Below are 21,380 nucleotides of genomic sequence, written 5' to 3' on the forward strand. Positions count from 1 at the left end.
AATTGGAGCATAGAGGGGAAGGGCGGCCACGCAAGTGTGAAGGAGGAGGACCAGAAATGAAGCCCCATCCAAATTCACACATGTAGTTCTGTACCATTTTGAAGCATTTAGACTTGGAGAGTCCATCTGGGCACATGGGCCAAGGGGGCATTTTCTGAACACTACTTATTGAAGATTGTGAGACAATGACAGAGACCCGAGGATGCTCTCCAAAGCCACGCAGAGGCCACGGAGATGGCTGATTTTGGGAAAAGAGCTGTGAGAAAGGCATTCCAGGTGGCGTGGTCAGGGCCTGGTGAGTCTGGCCAGAGTCTGGCTTCCAGGCAGAGGGCTTGGAGGCTGGAGAGGAAGGCAGTATGGGCAGGCGTCTTGAGTGCCACAGAGGTCATGGATAAGAGAGGGAGGCTGGAATAGTCACAAAGTGATGACATCAGTTTCTTTCTGCTAAATTTTTCCTTTTAAAAGTTCTGAGGTTGGGAGGCTGAGGCAGAAGAATCACTTGAATCAGGGAGTCAGAGGTTGCAGTAAGCCAGGATCGCACCACTGCACTCCAGCCTGGTGACAGAGAGAGACTCCGTCTCCAAAAAAAAAAAAAGAAAAAGAAAGTTCTGGGTTTTTTTGTGTGTTTTCATTTTTAATGCACGTAATACAGCCATTTAAAACCGGCTCAGCTGGGCGTGGTGGCTCATGCCTGTAATCCCAGCAGTTTGGGAAGCTGAGGTAGAATTGCTTGACCCCAGGAATTTGAGACAAGCCTGGGCAACCCCATCTCTCATTAAAACAAACAAACAAACAAACAAACAAACAAACAAAAAACCCAGTCAGGTGTGATGGTGCATGCCTGTGGTCCTAGCTACTTAAGAGGAGGCTGAGGTGGGAGGATTTCTTGAGCCTGGGAGGTCGAGGCTGCAGTGAGCTATGAATGTGCCACTGCACTCTAGCCTGGGTGACAGAGCAAGTCCCTGTCTCCAAAAACTAAAAACAAACAACAAAAAATAAACTGGCTCACTGAAATAGTAACTAGACAGGGTTAAGTACAGTTTGACAAAAGGTTATTAGACATGTGTCTTCTTACCTTGGTTAAACAAGAAACCAGTATATTTTATACTTTTTCCTTGGGGGAAAGAGAGAAAGGCCACCCTCAGAGCAGAAGGACAGACAGAGTCATGGCATGCCAGCTGCACCGGCTCCTCATGGCAGATGCCTTTGATATTGGCTGCGGATGGGAGAAGGCAAGACTCCTAAAGGCAGAGCTTTGGCTTCTCCGGGAAAACGTTGTGGGACTTTGCAATAGTAAGGCCCAAACTTACAGAATTGAGAACAAACTCTTGGGGAGGGGGTTGGCAGCGAATTTAAGAATATAATGAAGTTTGAAGTTAGCTGGAAAGTAGCATAAACCTAATTTTATTCAGCAAATATCTTTGTTTAGGCATCATTTTTTCAATTAATGTGACAATGGGGTGACAAAAGCACAAACGTTCAAAACAGAAACCGGTTCAAAATGTGTGTGTGTGGTGGGGGGCTTGGGTTTGCCCCTGAAGCCCTATTTGAGTGTAGACTTTCAGATCGATCCTCATCTCCCTGTCCCTGGCATGTAGGACACTGTGATAAGGTGGCAACTGGCACTCAGGGTAAGAGACGACTAAAGTCTGGCCCAAGGCTTTGGCTGTGTCTTTGCAATGGAAACGGAAGATTCAGGAGGTGCAGGGTGAGTCTGTAACTGATTGCCAGGAGGTGAGAACGACTTTGCAGTTCTTTTCTCACAGACTCTAATACGGTGACAACAACCACAGTGAAAAAGAGGTAGAAGTGAAGGAAGAATGGCAGCTTGGTGTCCATCATATTTCATTTATGTTGTCAATGATACAGTATTTTCCTACAGACCCAGTGCAACGTGGATTTGGACTGAAAGAGCAGGTTGACCTGGGTGTCAGACACTTGCCAACACATGGTATAGAAAGTCAAGGGAATGGGTGACAAGCCCTCATTCTGAAAGGAAGTACTATTTTTCAGTTCTGAGTGTTCTCATTTGTTCTGTTTTTACAGAAAGCTGAGGTAATGCTCATTAGCAATCGGAACCCATTACAGCGATGTCTGCATGTTACTTTCAGTTAATGTTTACCGACACTGCCACATGTTGCTGTGCCCAAAAGTTTTTCTATAGCCACTAAATGTGATTTACAGGTTTATATTAAAATGGCATTGATGTAATAATGGCATTTTACAGGACTTGCCACATTGAATCACAAGAGTGTCATCATATGTATGAAACACTTTTACCTTTGCGCTTCGACTGTTCTAAATTATGCAACTAATTTGCTTTGCATTATTTATTTAATATTTAGATTTATGTGATATTTCTATTTATTTATTTATTGAGGCAGAGTCTCTCTCACCCAGTCTGGAGTGCAGTGGTGAGATCTCAGCTCACTGCAACCTCTACCTCCCGGGTTCAAGCGATTCCCCTGCCTCAGCCTCCGAAGTAGCTGGGATTACAGGTGCCCACTACCACATCAGGCTAATCTTTGTGTGTTTAGTAGACACAGGGTTTTACCATGTTGATCAGGCTGGTCTGGAACTCCCAACCTCAGGTGATTCACCCACCTCAGCCTCCCATAGTGCTGGGATTATAGGGGGAGCCACCACGCCTGGCCTGATATTTCAATTTATAATGCAACAGGACATACTCTGTCCCTACTTTTTTAGCAATATAACTTCAGGGAGAAAAGGCTAATGACATCACCTTTCATTTCCTCTTGAACTCTGCTAAGTACACATATGCTTTCAACACAGTGGTGTTTAGTTTGTACAATGCTATAAAAAAGAAAGTCAAATACCTATTTTTTAACGCATTTACTACTCGGCACTTTTAACAGGTCTATAGCATTTGATCATATTAATATGCAACATAGTATTCGTTCTATTGCGTAATACACAACTGATGTATGTATCCACCTTTTAATTTTATGATCGATATTGATACATTATGAATCAGTGATGTCAATGAAAAAGTGGAGAATAACAATATATTTCAATATCTAATTCTTTACTAGTTCCCTCAGATTATAATGCCCTTTGCTAAGAGATGTTTAGCATTGACAACGCATTCAGTGTGGAAAATGCCACGTTATCAGGCCTGCTGAAGCCTGGGAAATCTCTCTCAGAATATTTATGAATGACATAATAGAGTTTTGACCTTTCAGCTTAGTGGATTTCAAAAACATAATTTTCCAGGTTCAATCTGGTGCCTGGACCAGGGTCTCACAGGTGTTTGGTATCTCTAATATTCCTTACGACTCTCCTCTTTCTCTAATACCTCCTTTTCCTCCTCTGCAACAACCCAGATTCACCTCCATTAATGGTGTGGTAGTTATTTGCTACATTTAAGTTTTATACATTTAACCACAGATACATATTTATTTTTCTATTTACCTACGATAAATTGCAGTCAAATTCAATAAATTACTGAAATAGTTGCATTTACAAGTATAATTATTTCTTCCAATTTTGTTTGTGACACAAATCATTTTATCCAACATAATGTAGTTCTCATTCTCTCAGAATAAGACTTTTGGATAAGTATGATTCAAATAGCTGAAAAGTATGATTTATTTTTGCAAGAGGGCAGCCTTGTCGTTCACAATGGGTTTTCTGGTTGAAAATTTCTCTCCCTGTGGCAACATACCCTATTTTACATTCTCTCTGACTCTGTAGATAGCCATGACCTTACACGATATAGCTTTCCCTTTTCATCTTTACTTTTTATAAAGTTTAATTTATGATTTTTTTCCTTTTATATAGCTTAAAGATGGCCCTTTAGCTGAAATTTCACCTTTAATCTTATTTATTTCTTTGCTGTAAACTTCATTAATAATTTCTATCTTTAAGTTACTTTCAAATATACAATAGAAACACAGCAGGAATCGATGTCCCACAATCTTGTGTTTTTCTTTTCCTTTTCACCATTTATAATCACCCTATCCTAAGCTGTCTTGCAGCCTGTAGTATGAAACAATTTCACTTTTTATATGGGTCAACAAAAAGCCAAATGTAATCAGAGCAGTATAAAATGGGATGCGTTCAGCATAGATGCACTTTTAAATGAATTCTATAAAATACACTTATTTAATTTACACTTTGGAATGCCCATTTCTGTCAGCAAAATATGACTATTCTCAGCAAGCTGCCACTACGGAGGCAAAATCAAGAGATTGCTGTGTTAATTTCAGCACTTCAAAGGTGACAAAAAGACTACCCACAATGAACACTTAATTACATTTTCTCTCTTTTCAGTATTCACATCACCGGGCTTTCCTTTGAAACAGTAATAGACAGAAAAACATTGCAGGAAAAATGGAGTCTTTCAACTTGTTAGGTCTTCAATAGTTCTTATCCCCCAATCATTGGCAAGGGTGGGGAAAAGGATGCATTTAACAAGCATTCGATAAACTGCAATCAGTCAGGACAGAAATACAGAATACGTACCTGGCGGAAGAGAGAGATATTTGAAAGGGACAATACATGGTGGTTATGAATATGCATTTGCTATATACTTAAGCTTGGTTTTCATTGTGGACTGACAAATCGGTGCCCCGAGGGGTGATGAAATAGCCCGCTGTTCTTTATTCCAGAACAAGCTGCAACCACACATTTTGTTTTTCGCTGCTTGGCACATGCCTGTCCCTAAGAAGACTAAATCAGGAACTCACCAACTTGTATGGCACCACTGTTCAGTGTGAACAAAAGACAAATCAGAGCTTGTATGTTTACATAGACTCCTTTTTTTCCCTTCTCACCCATTTGGGTTAAAATGCTTTGTAGTATTTTGTAAAAAGAAACATACAATTAAACAAAAATGCTCATTTTAAGGTAAGTTTAGCTCTAAAGATAGGTTTATGGAATATTTTAACTTGTGAAGTTTAGTTTTTAGGGGCATGCAATGTGCATATAACACAGACCTGTCACCCTCATGTGTGTATTAATGTTAGTCCACAGACTATCTCCAGCTGTTTTACTGCCACTACTTCTGATATTTCACATAAGCGAGATTGGGAACAAGATGTTTACTATTGATCACATAGCAAGTAGCAATGTATATATGCCTCTCTTATCATTTGCATCTTTAGGAGTTTGAGCCACAGGTTTTACTTGATTGTTGGTTAGCCTGTCTATGTTCATTATTGCTAATTTCCAATTATTTGTAGACCCTAAGAGGACACGAACTAAACTCTTTCCCACTTTGGGCAGAACATAGGTTAGTACCTGCACTTGGTAGTAGAGGTTCAGTAAAACTGTATCAAATCAAATTGAACTCACTTGATAAACCTCATTACAGTAACTGTTAGTCTAAGGGTATAAAGGAAAAGAAAAACAACTGCTGATCATGTTTTAAGCAAAATTTTTTGTGAACTGGGGAACTGACTTCAGTATTAGACTTTTTTTGGTAGTATAGAAGTGATATTCTTTGTTTTAATTTAGTTATATAATATTCCTTTTATTCAATTAATTATATATCATTTAAAAATAACTTGTAAATGTAAAAGTTTGAATAGTTTACTTTTTTGTTTTAGACTTCATAATTAGATAAATCAAATAGGCTAAAGCTTGTAGTTTCTCATATAAATCTGTTTGAGAAAACTGATTTTTTTATTTAAACAGTATATTTCATCTAGCTTACGCTATATCTAAAAAGTAGAGATGAGCTAAAGACTTAAAGATGGAAAAACAAAAATTACAAACAATTAGAAGAAGATATAGGAGAATACTTGTATTACCTCAGGTGGGAAACAATTTCTTAAGCATGAGTTCAAAAGAAATGCAGACTATCAGTGAAAAACTAATAGTTTTGACCTAATTTGATCATTCCACAATGTGTACGTGTATTCAGACATCACGTGGTACTCCATAGATACAGTAGGCCCCCCTTCTCCACTATCTCACTTTCTCTAATTTCAGTTACCTGTGGTCAGCCACAGCATGAAAATATTAAGACACTTTGAAAAGGATAGAGAGATGGAGACAGAGAGAATGAGTATTCACATAACTTTTATTACAGTATATTGTCATAACTGTTCTATTTTGTTATTATTGTTGTTAATCTCTTACTATGCCTAATTTATAAATTAAACTTTATCAAAGCTATGTATATATAAGAAAAGCATAGTATATATAGGATGCTGTACTATCCGTGGTTTCAGGTATCTACTGGGAATCTGGGAACGTTTCCCTTGGGGACAAAGGAGGACTGCTATATATACAATTATTATTCATTAACTAAAAATGAAATAAAAATATATAGACTGTCAAAAGACATCACAGACAAACTGGAAGACAAAATACTGCCTAGGAGAGGATATTTGCGAACAGGTAATAGTCAAGAGATTAATATCCAATAAATGAGTTAAGACAAATTAGTTTTTAGGAAAATAGGTAAAGCAAATGATGGAGTGAGTCACAAAACAAAGATGGTCAATAACCATAGCAAGAGGTGCTCCCTTGTTAATAATTATAGACATGAAAAATGCAAGCCCAATTGATACCACTGTTCACTCATAAGATCGCCGAAACCTCACATGTCAAACAATGCGACGTCTAAGCAAGAATGTAAGAACACGGGAATTCTCAACTATTGCACTTGGGAGGGTAAATTAGCACAATTTACCTATACAGCAGGAATCCACAGTGCTTTCTCAAAGGTCCAGACAGTAAACATTTTAGATGTTGAGGGTCATGAGGCAACACTGATACTATGCGGGTACTTGTATAACCATTAAATTATAGAAACCCTTTTCAGCTCACAGGTTGTATCATGCAGGTGGCGGGCTGGATTTGGTATCTAGGCTTGCAGGCCCCTGGTATGGAGCAATTTGGGCAGTACGTAAGACCTAAGCATTCTACTTTTGGACATATATCCTAGAGAAATTCACATAAGTGGGCACAATACATACATGTATTGCAGCATTATAAAAGCACAACCTTGGAAAACAGCCTAAATATCCATCAGAAAGGGAACTGATAAACAAATATGGCATATTCGGAGTCTGTGAAGTACTATACGGCTCTCTATAACGATGACCAAATTAGCTTCATGTGTAGTAAGATAAAAAGATCTCAGAAAAAAATATCTGGTGAAAAACTTAACTGCAGAATATATGTTGAATTTGATACCATTTATTCTAAAAATTGCTGCTACAAATAATCGATAAGGAGGGAAACACATGATCATATATAACTTGGCCCCAGCATGGGCTTACAGGGAGATAAATATGTATTACCAGACCACTCCCCCAGGGATGGCCATCAGTTGACTGGAACAGTGCTTTGCAAACTAAGAAAACTTAATGTAAATCTTCACAATTTTGGGTATAAAATGTTTTTAGATGTTAAGCTCAAGTTTAAAATACTATAGGTATACATATGATATGTGTATATATGTATATATGTGTGCGTATATATATGTGTGTGTGTGTGTGTGTGTGTGTGTGTGTGTGTGTGTATATATATATATTTTGAGACGGAGTTTCACTCTTGTTGCCCAGGTTGGGGCGCAATAGCATGATCTCAGCTCACTGCAACCCCCACCTCCCAGGTTCAAGTGATTCTGCTGCCTCAGTCTCCTGAGTAGCTGGGATTACAGGTGCCCACCACCATACCTGGCTAATGTTTTGTATTTTTAGTAGAGATAGGGTTTCACCATGTTGGCCAGGCTGATCTTTAACTCCTGACCTCAGGCGATCCACCTACCTCAGCCTCCCAAAGTGCTGGGATTACAGGAGTGAGCCACCGTGCTGGCCCTAAATACTATATTTTGGGCCGGGCGCGGTGGCTCAAGCCTGTAATCCCAGCACTTTGGGAGGCCGAGACGGGCGGATCACGAGGTCAGGAGATCGAGACCATCCTGGCTAACATGGTGAAACCCCGTCTCTACTAAAAAATACAAAAAACTAGCTGGGCGAAGTGGCGGGCGCCTGTAGTCCCAGCTACTCGGGAGGCTGAGCCAGGAGAATGGCTAAACCCGGGAGGCGGAGCTTGCAGTGAGCTGAGATCTGGCCACTGCACTCCAGCCTGGGTGACAGAGCAAAAAAAAAAAAAAAAAAAAAAAAAAAAAAAATACTATATTTTGAATGGATGCATATATGTGCGGGAAACCTGTGCATTCCATTGATTTTAAGGTGCACATTTTCTTTCACCTTTTAAAAACTCTGAAGTAGGGATGCACCTTATCCTCTATGTGTATAGTTTGTTTTTCTCTTTAGTGTTACACAAACTGAGTCTTCTTATGAATGCCAGAATGTTACATTTAGTGAAATATGTTTCAAAAATTGGAAAATGAATTAATATTAAAATTATCATAGTCATTGCCTGGGAGAAGAGGTATAGGGAAGGAGAGAAAGAAGGAAAGAGTGGAAATTAATTCAGGAAGCGGCATCAATGATACCCTAATAAATGGTACTTTACTTGTATAAATTAAAAATATCTGAACATAATATAAATTTAACATTTATTAATATGTGGCTTTACAGGCACAAACCGTCTTATTTACACTAAAGGGGCTCAGTTTTGGAGCTCTGAAACATCCTCAGAAATACAGGGTTAACTCGCAGATACATGACAACCTTGGAAACTGGGTGTACTGTGAATGATTATCCTCACTTTCCCATACAAACAACAGAGAGGTCAGGGAAGTTATCTGATTCTTCAGAAATCAGATATCGAGTGACCAGCAGAGCTAGAACCTGAATCTGGATTTTTGGACTCCAATTTCATAGTCTTGTACAACACCACATTTACTGAACTTTTCTCGTTAATATGTAGATGTCTGAATTCTCAATTGCCTTATAGACTTTTAAAAAAGTGTGAATAAAAGAACAAATTATTTCAATTTTCAGTTTTAACTTACAACTGTTTTTTGAAAATTGCAATTAAAAAAGTTAGAAGGATGTTTTGGGTAGACACTTAAATCAGTAAACGGAAAGAGTGGAATTAGAGATTGGTTTTCATCTTGTGCTCTGTGGATTCCTAAAGCCTCAGGTGAACCCCAGGAGTCCTTGGATGAACTTTAAGTGTTTTATAACCAATGCCATATTTTAGCCCATAAAGAAGATTTAAATTACCCGAGAAGGCTATATACCAGTTTTAATATTTTATTTTATCATATCAGTTACCCCAGTAGAATTTTCACTTGAAAAAATATTACTTTACTAAATAATTTAATAGGCTAGTTTTTTTTCTTCCAGCTTTCATATTTTGTGCCTCTGATTTAAGAATCAAACGAATATCTGAGTGTGAAACATTTTCAGTGAGGAAAGTAAATGATTATGTTGCTTTATTAGGAAAACAATTAGGTTGATTACAATAAAATAATTACATTGATATTCCCTGACATAGATGATTTCAATCAAATCTATCCTGCATTTAAGCCACAATCAACAGTCTGAGTAATTCCATAGTTTTAGAGTAATTTAAACACATAGTGCTTAATAAACTTAGTTGAATGCATGAACGATGAGTAAATGAATGGATGAATGAATAAATGGCACAGGCTTAAAAGTCCTGGAAGGGAAGATGCAAAGACCTCAGGGCTAAGTGTTGTGCAAACACCAGCACAGCCAGATTCGGCTCTGCAAGCCAGGCTTCCATTCCTGCTGCACAATGTTCCTGTCTTTTGTGAATATTTTAAAAGTCAGCTCCATGTATAAAAAGGCCAAAACTATGTCTATGTAGTTCTACTGTTTGAGTCCGTGACTTCACATCACGTAACAATGCATTCTCATAAACTTTGCAGTGGACATGTCTTAGTTTGGAAAGCCTCTGTCTGTCTATAGCAAACACAACTTCTAAGTTATATCTTGTTTATCAAGGACTTATTTCATTCATGGATATTTAGAATTAAAACTGACCTTAGAGATTATATGTACTTTGTTTTATGGGAGTGATTCTTTGGCAGCAGTTTGACTTGACAATGACATTTTTCAGACAACTTTAAACTTCATTATCCAGGGAAGCAGTAATAAGTAGCTGCAAGACTAAGGGCCAAATCTAGATCAGACAGACCTGGGAACACTCTGGTCTTCTTTACTTTCTATGTGACATTGGATAAATCACTAAACTCTTCTGAGCCTCAGTTTTATCATCTGTTAACTGGGAATACTATCTAATTGGGTGTTCCAAAGATTAGCAATAATGCGGTAAGATATTTTGTAACTGTAAGACATATTGCCAAAAACAATAGTAGTAGTTGTTTTTATTTCTTGTGTTCCTGATAAAGGGAAACATTTGAGCCCTCAACTTGGAACTTCTAATGTAATATTACAACTTAGGTTTGCTTCTTAAATATGAACAAATTTATTACATAGAGATGTGCATTTGGTATTACATTCCTTCGTAAGTCATAGGCTGCATTTCATAACATTTTTTCTTTGTTTTTAATGGAAGTACACTGAAGAGAAAAATCTGCCTGTGTGACAGAAGTTGGTTCTTACTGGACTTTGGTATTCCACTTTCCTGTGCTTTTACAATATTTGCAGCGATGTGTTTTATTTTTTTCCATGTGTTTTTTTCCAGTCGCACATAGCACAAAAACACTGTGCTGATTTCTAATTAACTGACTGCACCCCTGAGGTCTACAGCTTCTGTCTTCAGTATAATTACAGCTGTGAAGAGGATGCAGTGAAATTGAAGACAGTGTCTCTACATGAGAAAAAATAATAATAATGGAATTCCGGTTTGATCCTGAGATCATCTAGGTGTGAATGCTTGGGGATACTTAAATTGGCATGTAAATGTGAGATTTTCATTTTGTTCTATCTTGTTTTCCCTCTTGCAAACACTGGTACCTGATGGAGAAAATTTCTAACTTAACAAATCAAGCAGTTCTTTGATGTGTAGAAACTTAGAATGGAAGGAGGGATCTCATCCAACCAGACTAGTCTGCATTAGTCCTTTGGCTCCCATTTTGAAATTGACCCAATAGGTCAAATATCTGTTGATGCTCATCCCATTATAAAATCCAAGATATAATTGAAAAGAAATGCTAAACTCACCAGAGTGGCAAAAAGGTGATAGAGAATGAAATAGATGGCAACTACAGGTGCCCACATATGTCCCACAGCATTTAGAGTTTGGTCCATTACGTCCACCCATCCTTCCTGGGTGAGGATCTGGAACATGGACATAAATGCCTAAGAGGAAAAGAACAAAGGTATTACACACTAGCTTTAGGCTTGCATACAACTTCAAATTAGCATGTGATGTTTGAAGACTTTGATCTCAATATTATTGATTTTTATCTGATTGATCACGGCAAGAACAGTCTTGATTCAACACATAGGAAAGATATGAGACTAAAGATCTTAAAAATGTGATATTTAACTATTAGATGTAGAATAAGAAAACAATTACCCTGAATTAAAATTAGTTTTGTTGGCAGTAAATACTGTTGAGCAGATTAGAAACAAATTCAAGATCTTTGATTTTTGCCATTAATTTTTTTCCTTTCAGCAAGCTATCTAACATTTTCAACAGATTACTTTTTTTTGTTCCTGCTAAGAGAAACTTATTTTTATAGTGAATTACATTTGTCTAAAGCATATAAAAGAGCAATAACCTTAATTTTATTTTTATAGTACCCATCTATCATATTATTTTAGCTATCATATTAAAAACATGTGACTCTTTAAAAAATAAATATTTCTAAGTGATATTGCCACATTGAACAGCTTAAAGAGAAACATATTTTTTATGATTTTAAAAAAGTTTCAAGGCACAGGGGCAAGATCACTGAAGAAACCAAGACCCCCCCCCAAAAAAAGAAAAAAAAATAGAGTATTCCAACAAAAGCCAGCCAAGCTAAAAGTCTCATAGTTTTTCTGCCAAGATCTTTGACTAGTTTCATTCTTACATATTTTTCTAATTAAATATATGTGTATCCATGAATCTCCAACTCATGTATCCTATACACGTTAGTAGTCAATAAATACTTTTTAATGAGACTATGATGATATCTGGAACAAGTTGCCCACTGGAGTCTACTGACTCTTTAAAAACATCTTTATAGGCTTAAGTACAATAAAGACACAAATTGAATTCTCGGATATTGGGATTCCAATAAATAAAGTCCAGGATAATGCAAAGATGGACTGAGACCAAGACACAAACCCGGTTACACTAGACTAGAGGACCTAAAGACAGACCTAATCTGGTAAAGATGATCTGATCTGATTCTTTTTTTTTTTTTTTTTTTTTGAAGATAAGGAAAATGATGCTCACAGATGCCAAGTGATTATCCCAAAGTCACTCTATTAGTTTCTGGCACGAATAGAAGTAGCACCAGGCATTAGGACTCCAAAGTGAGTACTTTTCCAAAAAGTGCATCCTGCATTCAGTGAAGTCTACCCAGGATCTACGCAGGCATAGTTACATAGTAATCTGAGTATAATTTTCACACTTGATCTTAGCCAAAAGGCTGAGAAGTGACCTAAGTGCAATTTCCTTCAGTAAGGGTAATAAACTTCCTTAGAAGTACACTGTTCAAGGCCCAGAACACAGTGGACCTATTTGAAAAAGGAGCAATTAATTGTTAAATGAACCACGAACTAGAAGATAACTTCTTCCACTTACTCTTTGTGTGCAAAGTAATTATCTTTACCTTGAGTTGATTTTTCTGTAATCTCATTATCTTACAAAGTGTTTTGTTCATGAAAGTATGAAGTATGTTGTTATTGATTCTTGACCCCAGCACCACCAAGGGCAATATACTATTTTTCTTGCCATGGTGCCGAAGAGACAGCCACTCTCTGCAAAAAGTATTCCTTCTAAAATTGCTTTTGAGAATTTTTCAACACATCACTTATCCTTATTTCAGAAGTTATCACTGAGGGCAATTATTTTTTTCCTGTATTTTTTTTTCTCTTGAATATTTATTGTATCCAAAGGTGAGGAACACAAATTCCAAAGATGATTTCCTTAAAAATATGAGATTGCTGTATTTTTTTAAATGAAGGTGTCAGTGTGAAAACATGTACATATCCTAAAGATTCAACAGCAATAGGTGAAGAGGCAAAATGCCTGCCAGTATAAAAGAAATTTCACTGGACCTGGCTTTCTTTCCCCAAAAGCAGTAGAACAGCTCATGATGAAGCCCAACAGATTTATTTTGGTATCTGGAGACTTAAAACGTAGGTGCACCTTTCAGCTGTCTTGGGCATGAACCAGCTGATGTTTTTTTCATCTGCTGCATTACATTCGATCAACACAGCTATCATGTGGTCAGTAGATGCTCGGGAACGTGGAGCTATGGGATTGTAATCTGTTGTCGTGAGATAAGCGATGTGGGCAAGAACGCTGGGGTTATCCTCTTTTCATTTCAGAGTCTCAGGAGAAAAAAAATCTAATTTCCACACAGCTCAACCACCTGAAAGCTCATATTGTGAGATGCACTAAATTATATTTGCGAACAAAGCTTTTTGTGACAGTGGGATCTGTGTGTTTCTAGCTGCTGAAATGAATAAACCAATGAAAGGTAGTGCCAACAAATACTTCTATTAGAGGCTGAAAATTAACTTGTGTCCTGCTTGAAGGGTGCCTTAACAGTTTTGTTGAGATTTTTATCCAGAAATTTAAATTCAAATGATAGCGTGCTTGAGATAGTGACTCAAGTGCACTTACTGACTTACATTGTCTGTAGGGTCTGTGCTCTTTATTTATTCAAACAAGGATTATTAGTGGCTCCTAAAGGTCTGATGCATTGGGGATTGAGTGGAGTAAGACATGGTTTCTTCCCTTAAGAACTGTATAATCGAGAGGGGAAGAAAAAGATGAACAGGATCAATTCTCAAAAAGGAAGAATATTGGCCGGGCGTGGTGGCTCATGCCTATAATCCCAGCACTTTGGGAGGCCAAGGTGGGCAGATCACTTGAGGTCAGGAGTTCCAGACCAGCTGGCCAACATGGTGAAATCCCGTCTCTACCAAAAATACAAAAATTAGTTAGGTGTGGTGATGGGCACCTGTAATCCCAGCTACTCGGGAGGCTGAGGCAGAAGAATTGCTTGAACCTGGGAGGCGGAGGTTTCAGTGAACTGAGATTGTGCCACTGCACTCCAGCCTGGGCAACAGAGCAAGACCCCATCTCAAAACAAAAAAGAAAATAAAAAGAAAGGGAAGAATATTAACTATGGTGTGTAAGCAAAATATGGTAAAACTACTGAGGGGCAACAGAGAAGAGCCAATTTAGTCCTCTTGGGTAAATCAAGAAAAGTTTTGGGAAAATGAGAGCAACTGACCTCAGTATAATGCAGAGGAGTAGAGTTTCAGTGGAAAGAAGGCAGAGAGGAAGGTGCTTCTCTGAACTACCTATTAGCATGTTATTCCATTTTTCTGCCCTGTTGACCATTTTATTTTCTTTACTGGTTTCCACCAACTCTTTACAAATTAAGAAAACTCATCTTTTATCTGCCATGTATGTTCAATGCATTTTCCCCTACACATTTCTTATATTTTTGCAAAGATCAGTTTTACATTTCAGTGTGGTCTAATTTGTCATTCCTTTTAAGTGTTTTTATTTTGCTTAAAAAGACTTCTCTCACTGCATGATTAGACAGAAATTTACCCGCGGTTTTATGCAGTAGTTTTACACTTTCCTTGTTTTATTATTTTAAACATGTTGAACCTGAAGTGGCTGTTTAAATCAGTTTAAGTCTGAAATTTATTTTGGTATAAGTAATGAGACAGGAATTTTTTGTTTTCACTTCTGATGGTGTTACGCCTATCCCTAGTTAGGATTTCTTGATGTATCCACTTCAGATATAGACTTCTGCTATGATATGTGAAGATTTCATTCAGCCACAACACCTCTCCCCACTTCCCTTAACCAATCCTAAATTTGTATGTAAATCTCTATTTCTTTTTCCATCAAACTAGAAAGACTTGACCCCTTCCAGTGTGAGATGAAGTTATTACCACTGCCACCTGTCAGGTCACCTTTTCTCTCTGCTTTCATCTTCCATCTTGTGTCGTGTATACATTTACATCCTCAAGTTTCACTATATATATATATATAGATATATATATAGATAGATAGATATAGATATAGATATTGATATAGATATTTTTTGACACGGAGTCTCGCTCTGTCGCCCAGGCTGGAGTGCAGTGGCACAATCTCCGCTCACTGCAAGCTCCGCCTCCCGGGTTCCTGCCATTCTCCTGCCTCAGCCTCCCGAGTAGCTGGGACTAGAGGCGCCCGCCACCACACCCGGCTAAATTTTTGTATTTTTAGTAGAGACGGGGTTTCACCATGTTAGCCAGGATGGTCTCGATCTTCTGACCTCGTGATCCGCCCACCTCGGCCTCCCAAAGTGCTGGGATTACAGGTGTGAGCCACTGCGCCTGGCCAGACAATATTTACATTTGTTTTTTTCTATTGTAATTGGGTCATCTGTGCTTCTCAGCAAGTTGACAATTAATATGTTGATAGTCAATGTTTCCTATGAAAACATTGCTCACTGTTGGTCGAGGTAATGTTCTAAAATTATACTTTCCCCTCCAAGACTCTGATATAATGACATGTAAGGTATTAGACAGTAAATGGTCAAGGTTAAATGGAACCTTTCTTACTTTCCATTAATTGCTCAGAATCTGGGCCAATTTAACTCACGCTATTTGAGCCATTGTTAATGCAATTTTTGGTTTGGTTTTGTTTTTGCTGAGATTTTCTGTTTCTCACATGTCCTATTGGGAAAATAAATATATTCTTTCTTTCTTCTACCTCAAGTAGCTTCCATATTCTCACGCATTACACTTATCATTCAGAATAAACCCTTCTTACTATTCTACATATGTTCTTCTTTAAACCATCAATTGCCCAGAAACCATTTGATTCTTACTCTCATAGATAGTGTTCTTGAGGTCCTCTCACTACCTGTTCTAATTTGAACTAATTTTTTTCTAGACTGGTTCCACAGTTGCCATAAGTTCCACTTTTAACACTTTTATCTAGATCTTTTGTTCTTTCTAATACAGTGGCAGAGAATTATTCCAAATATCTCATCCCACTCATTAGCGTCCTTTTTCAATTTATCAACCAGGTTTTCTTCTCTGTGTTTTACTGTCTCAGTAATGAGGAGAGGGGTATAGGGAGAGAAGTATTAGCTGAGGCTGTGTATGGACAATTATGCTTGAAATATCAGACTTCAGATATTTCTTCAATTCAGGTAGGTTCAGGCAATCTTTATTGCAGCCAGAACTAATCAGTCCTAAGTGTTCACTTCCCCAAACTCACTGGCCTCTCTCCAGCCATCATTCCCACTCCACTGACTCCAGGTGAGGGAGAAGTCAGTGTCCTCCTATTGGTTTTGGTTCTCTGTATGGGCGAATAGGACAGCTCCTGGGGCTTTCGACACCCCTCTTCATCCTGAGCCTCCTGTACTCTTGAATCTTCTGCTTTCATCTCTTCATATTTTCATTATGCTACATTTTTGTAGCAGAATGAGAGATGATTCATTTTCAGAAGGTATGACATTTTGCCTTCACTCTCAAGCCTTCTCAGCTGAAAAAAATAAAAATGGTGAGCTCTAGTGCCTCTGGAATAAGTGGCTTCTACCCAGAAGTGGTTCTTATCACTTTCCAGGGCTCTGCATAGCCCCTTGGCCAGAAACTTCACAGATTGGAGGATTTGAGTATACGATTTAGTGCTTTTCCAACTTTTATTCTTCTTAACTTCTTCTTCTAGAAGACAGTCTTAAGGGATGAACCTAGAGTGTTCTGGGCTCTCTCTCATTCTCTTCTCCTCCTCCTTCATCTTTCTCTTTTCTTTCCTCCTAGCTGCTTTTCAGAGAAAACGGCATGAAATTGTAGCTCTTCCTTACTGCGGTTATGCTGGTGTAATTTTCTCAGGTCATTTTATTCATTTCCTTAGGTTTTAGGGGCAGGGAAGTGGGTAATTTTGCCCTATTTTTCTATTTGACCCCTCAAGTCCAAACCTATACACATAAGTACGGGTAAACAACTGTGTTTACAAGTGCTATTTTGTTTGCTGCTAGTAACATCATCACATATTAAACATCACTATACAGGTCAATCACTGTTAATACTGCAGATGCCTCCCTGCTGATAACTGCACCAGGGATGAGTAGTTTACTTAAGAATGGTCCAGTTTGCTATGAGGTGATCAGGACCAAGCAACTCTACCCTGCCAGGGAAGAATTAAGTAAATCAAAAGCATCTCCAGTGAATTTAAATGGAAAACTATGAAGAAAAATCAGATTGCCAACAGTAGACTCTGGAAGTGAACAAATGAATGGAGATCAGCCACGCAGTTGAGTGGGGCAACAAAAGGGAAATTACAAAGTCAAAGTCGCCAGCACATTGATGTTCCCAGGAATCAGTCTCTGCACGAACAGAATTTAAGTGGAAAAGAAAACGTATTGAATAAACAGACTGCAATGATTTTCACCTAATGGAGAAGAAAGATTTTGAAAACCGTAAGCTGAGTTCAGTTCTTCTTTCTAATTAGACTGTATCATCTTCCTTGGATATATGAGAACAGGGTGAGAACCAGAGAGTAGAGGGTGAAAGCACAACAGGAGAGTGTGAGGAAGAGAAATGACACAGGGATGCTCCTGGTGAAAACACAGAGAAAAGCGGTACACTACAGAGCCACAAAATCCAATGCCAGCCCTTTGCATGCTCCTTTGCTGGTTTCTCCTCAATTTCCTAACGTCTAAACGTTGCAGAGCTTCAGGGCTTGACCTCAGATCTTTTCTTATATCTCAGTACTATCTCAGTACTCACTACCTGCTTGATCTCATCCATTATAATGCCTTTAAATCCCATGTATGTACTGATGACTTCTGCAGTTGTATTTCCAGTCCCACCTCCAGAATCAACTCTACATTTTTACTTGGACGGATGTTAGATAACAGGAATCTCAAGTATGTGATGTCTCATATTAAACTCCTCTTGCCCCACTTTCAAACCTGTTCTTTCTGCACTCCTTCCTAGCCAAGAAAATGGCAAATCCATTCTTCAAGTTACTCAGGCCAATGACCCTGAAGACATCTTTGGTTCATTTCATTTCCTCACATCCTACATCCAATCTTTCAGGAGATCCTGCTAAATCCAACCTTAGTCCTTGCTTCCAGTTCTGCATTTGTCCCCGATCTTCCTTGATATTACTACTAAAACAGAAAACAGTTTTCCCCTAAGTGCCCTCACATTTTGGTGCTGTAATTTCTGGTTATAAGTTGACATTAAGAGCATTGGATAAAAATAAGACCACCAAAGAGGGAAGAAAGGAGGATAAGCAAAAGCCTCTATAGCTTCTCTTTTGTTCCTAGCACCCGTTAAACATCAACATAGGTGGGCTAGGCCACATTGCCTCCACCAGGCTTCCCACAGAGCCACTGAGGACCCATGCCACAGGGCCATGGCAGAGCCAGATCATCAATAGCAGAAGATCCTTTTCTCTCTCAAGCCCCGAGGACTCATTTCTGACCCTAAATATCTCTAATAGACTTCCTTAGAGTTAGGTGAAGGCAAAGCAAGGGTATTTTCCTATGCTGAAATAAACAGGCTGAAAGATCTTGCAAAGGAGTTTTAAGCCCTTAAAAATATCATGGATGACCTTTGAAATTTGATGACTCAATGCATATTTTGGTATTTTAGTATGTGTGGATATCAATTTAAGTTAAAACATAGTCAAATATTCAGAAAAAGTAGAATGGTAAAACATCTTAGGTTTTGGTCAAAATAGAGTAAGTAGAATATATAGTACCATCCCTTTGCTATATCTATATGCCAATATAGATATAGCTATATGCTATATCCCAAGCACAAAGATATGATTTTGTGTGCATATAAATGCTTGAAAGTGTATACAATAAACCTGTAGCTCTCAGGACTGGAATGGAAAGGACTAAGGAGCTAGGGAAGGGGTCTATATATATATATATTTATTTATTTATTTTACTTTTAAAAGAAGTAGGTTTTGGAGATACAATTTGCATACCATAAAGTTCACCTTTTAAAGTGTACAATTAAGTGGGTTTTAGTTTATTCACAGGGTTGTCCAGCCATTACCACTATCTAATTTAAGAACATTCTCTTTATCCCCCCAAAAAAGCTACACACTTGTTAGCAGTCATTCCTCATTCCTCCCTCTCTCAGCCTTTGGAAATCAATCATCTACTTTCTGTCTCTATGGCTTTTTGTACTCTGGATATTTTCTATAAATGGAATCAGGCAATATGTGGCCAGGGTTCATCCATGTTGTAGTATGCATTAGAACTTCATTCCCTCTTGTTGCCAAATAATATTTTATTACTGGATATACCACATTTTATCTATTTATCAGTTGATATTTGGGTTGTTTCCACCTTTTGGCTATTAAGAATAATGCTGTTATGAACATTTGTAGACAAGCTTTTGTGTAAACATATGTTTTGATAAATTACTTTTGGCTTGATACTTTTTTAAATGTTTGTACTAAAATACATGTAAAATGTACATTTTTTCATTTAAAAATATATACACTAAAATGTTAAAATGTGGTGGGGAATACAACTGGTACCATCCACATATAACTTTGATTTTACAACATAACTTGTATCTACTTTTTAAACCTTTAACTGGTTTCAAGAACTCTTTCTCTACAAAAAAAGTTGCTTTCAAAATAAAATCCACTTGAAAATTTATATAGTAGCTCAGCCTTTTTAGTGAGAGAGTCCCTGTTATGTCTTCCTATAAGACAGCCCTCAAATAGAAGACTTGCCTCGATGGTACTCACTGAGTGTAAAAGCGACATCTCTTCTGCTTTTAATTGCCTTAATGATTCACCTACTCAGTCTCCTTGTTTCTTTTTTCCTCAAACAGCAATAATTAGAATAGTTTCTTCTTCAGAAAAACCCACTGACCTCATAATCTGTTAATATTTTGTTTTATAATTCCTTTGATTTAAAACTTATTCATCTACTCAAAACTTCAGCAATTTTTAGGATAATATTGATATACGGTAAATGTTGGACATATCTAATGTTGGGGTTACATTTCTAAAAAGTATATTGATTGGCAAAGTCATAACTGACCGGATGAAGATCTTATGGAGAATTAGAGGTTAAGGAAAACCAATGAAAACGACATGAAATGTATTTAACATCCCACGGTAAATAAAAGCTCCAAGAGCCACAACTTAACTGTGGCTAAACTAAATGGTACGTAAATACAAATACTGTGGATATGGAATTTGCAGTATAAATATAGTACTGTTTGTTAAAGCCATTGACCATAGCTATTTCTTTATTTCAAATCCCTCCAATTCAATCACACTCTTCCCAGTTCTTCAAATTCCATCTGTTTTTGTTTGTTTGTTTGTTTGTTTTTTGTGAAACCCTCAGGAAAAATATCAATTCCTAGGTGAATCCGATGCTCCATGGCTGCACCTAGCCATCCAGCTGCCCTGTTGGAGAGCGCTATATCCTAGGGAAATGGGTTCCCTTCTCACACAGCCTCCAAAGTGACTTCGACATTGCCAGCAAACCTTCTGCTCCCATTGGTACATGTGCCTATCAGTCAGGAGCTTTTCAAAGCTTCTCCCCCTGGTATAACTTCAGCCACCTCCATCACTGCTCTCTCTAAAGAGATCACCTTTCTAGAAGGAATGGCTGAGGGACCGCGTTTAAGATAGAGATTGAATCACTGAATATGCAGACCAGGATGCTCTGTAAGCCGGCAGATCAGTGAGGCCAAGAACCAAGTACCCAGCCTCTGCTTTCACAGGGTCTGAGTCTAAGTCACCGACTTACTTAATGGCTTTGGGTAAAACACGCAGCCGTCCTGAGACCAGTCTTCCTCAAATATGCAATCCCAATGTCACCTGAAGATTGTTTTGAAAATCAAAATAACATATATGTGAATACTTTAAAAATAATAAAGCATTATATAAAGAATAGTTTAAATAATAATTTTGAAATCTGCCTTAAAAATATTGTAACAAGGAAAAGCAACTTCTATCCCACTGGTTGAATTCCAGAATTCCTATGTATTCTTTTTTTTTGTTTTTTTTTTGTTTTTTTTGAGACAGAGTTTCACTCTTGTCACCCAGGCTGGAGTGCAATGGCACGATCTCGGCTCACTGCAATCTCCACCTTCCAGGTTCAAATGATTCTCCTGCCTCAGTCTCTTGAGTAGCTGGGATTATAGGTGCCTACCACCACAACTGGATGATTTTTGTATTTTTTAGTAGAGACAGGGTTTTGCCATGTTGGTCAGGCTGGTCTTGAACTCCTGACCTCAGGTAATCCACCCGCCTCAGCTTCCCAAAGTGCTGGGATTACAGGCATGAGCCACTGTGCCTGGCCCAGAATTCCTATGCATTATTTATGACTT

General features: G+C 38.0%; 1 protein-coding gene across 2 annotated transcripts in view; it reads right to left on the reverse strand.

Annotated features, from left to right (window-relative positions):
• The window catches only part of NALCN (sodium leak channel, non-selective), a 339,729-nt gene that overhangs the window by 120,422 nt on the left and 197,927 nt on the right, over positions 1-21,380 (reverse strand). For both annotated transcript variants that reach the window (XM_025364831.1, XM_025364830.1), the window contains exon 14: positions 11,043-11,180. In XM_025364831.1, the coding sequence (XP_025220616.1) occupies positions 11,043-11,180 (138 nt within the window). The remainder of the gene's footprint in view (positions 1-11,042; positions 11,181-21,380) is intronic.

Source organism: Theropithecus gelada, chromosome 17 (genome assembly GCF_003255815.1).
Source record: "Theropithecus gelada isolate Dixy chromosome 17, Tgel_1.0, whole genome shotgun sequence".
Lineage (NCBI taxonomy): Eukaryota > Metazoa > Chordata > Mammalia > Primates > Cercopithecidae > Theropithecus > Theropithecus gelada.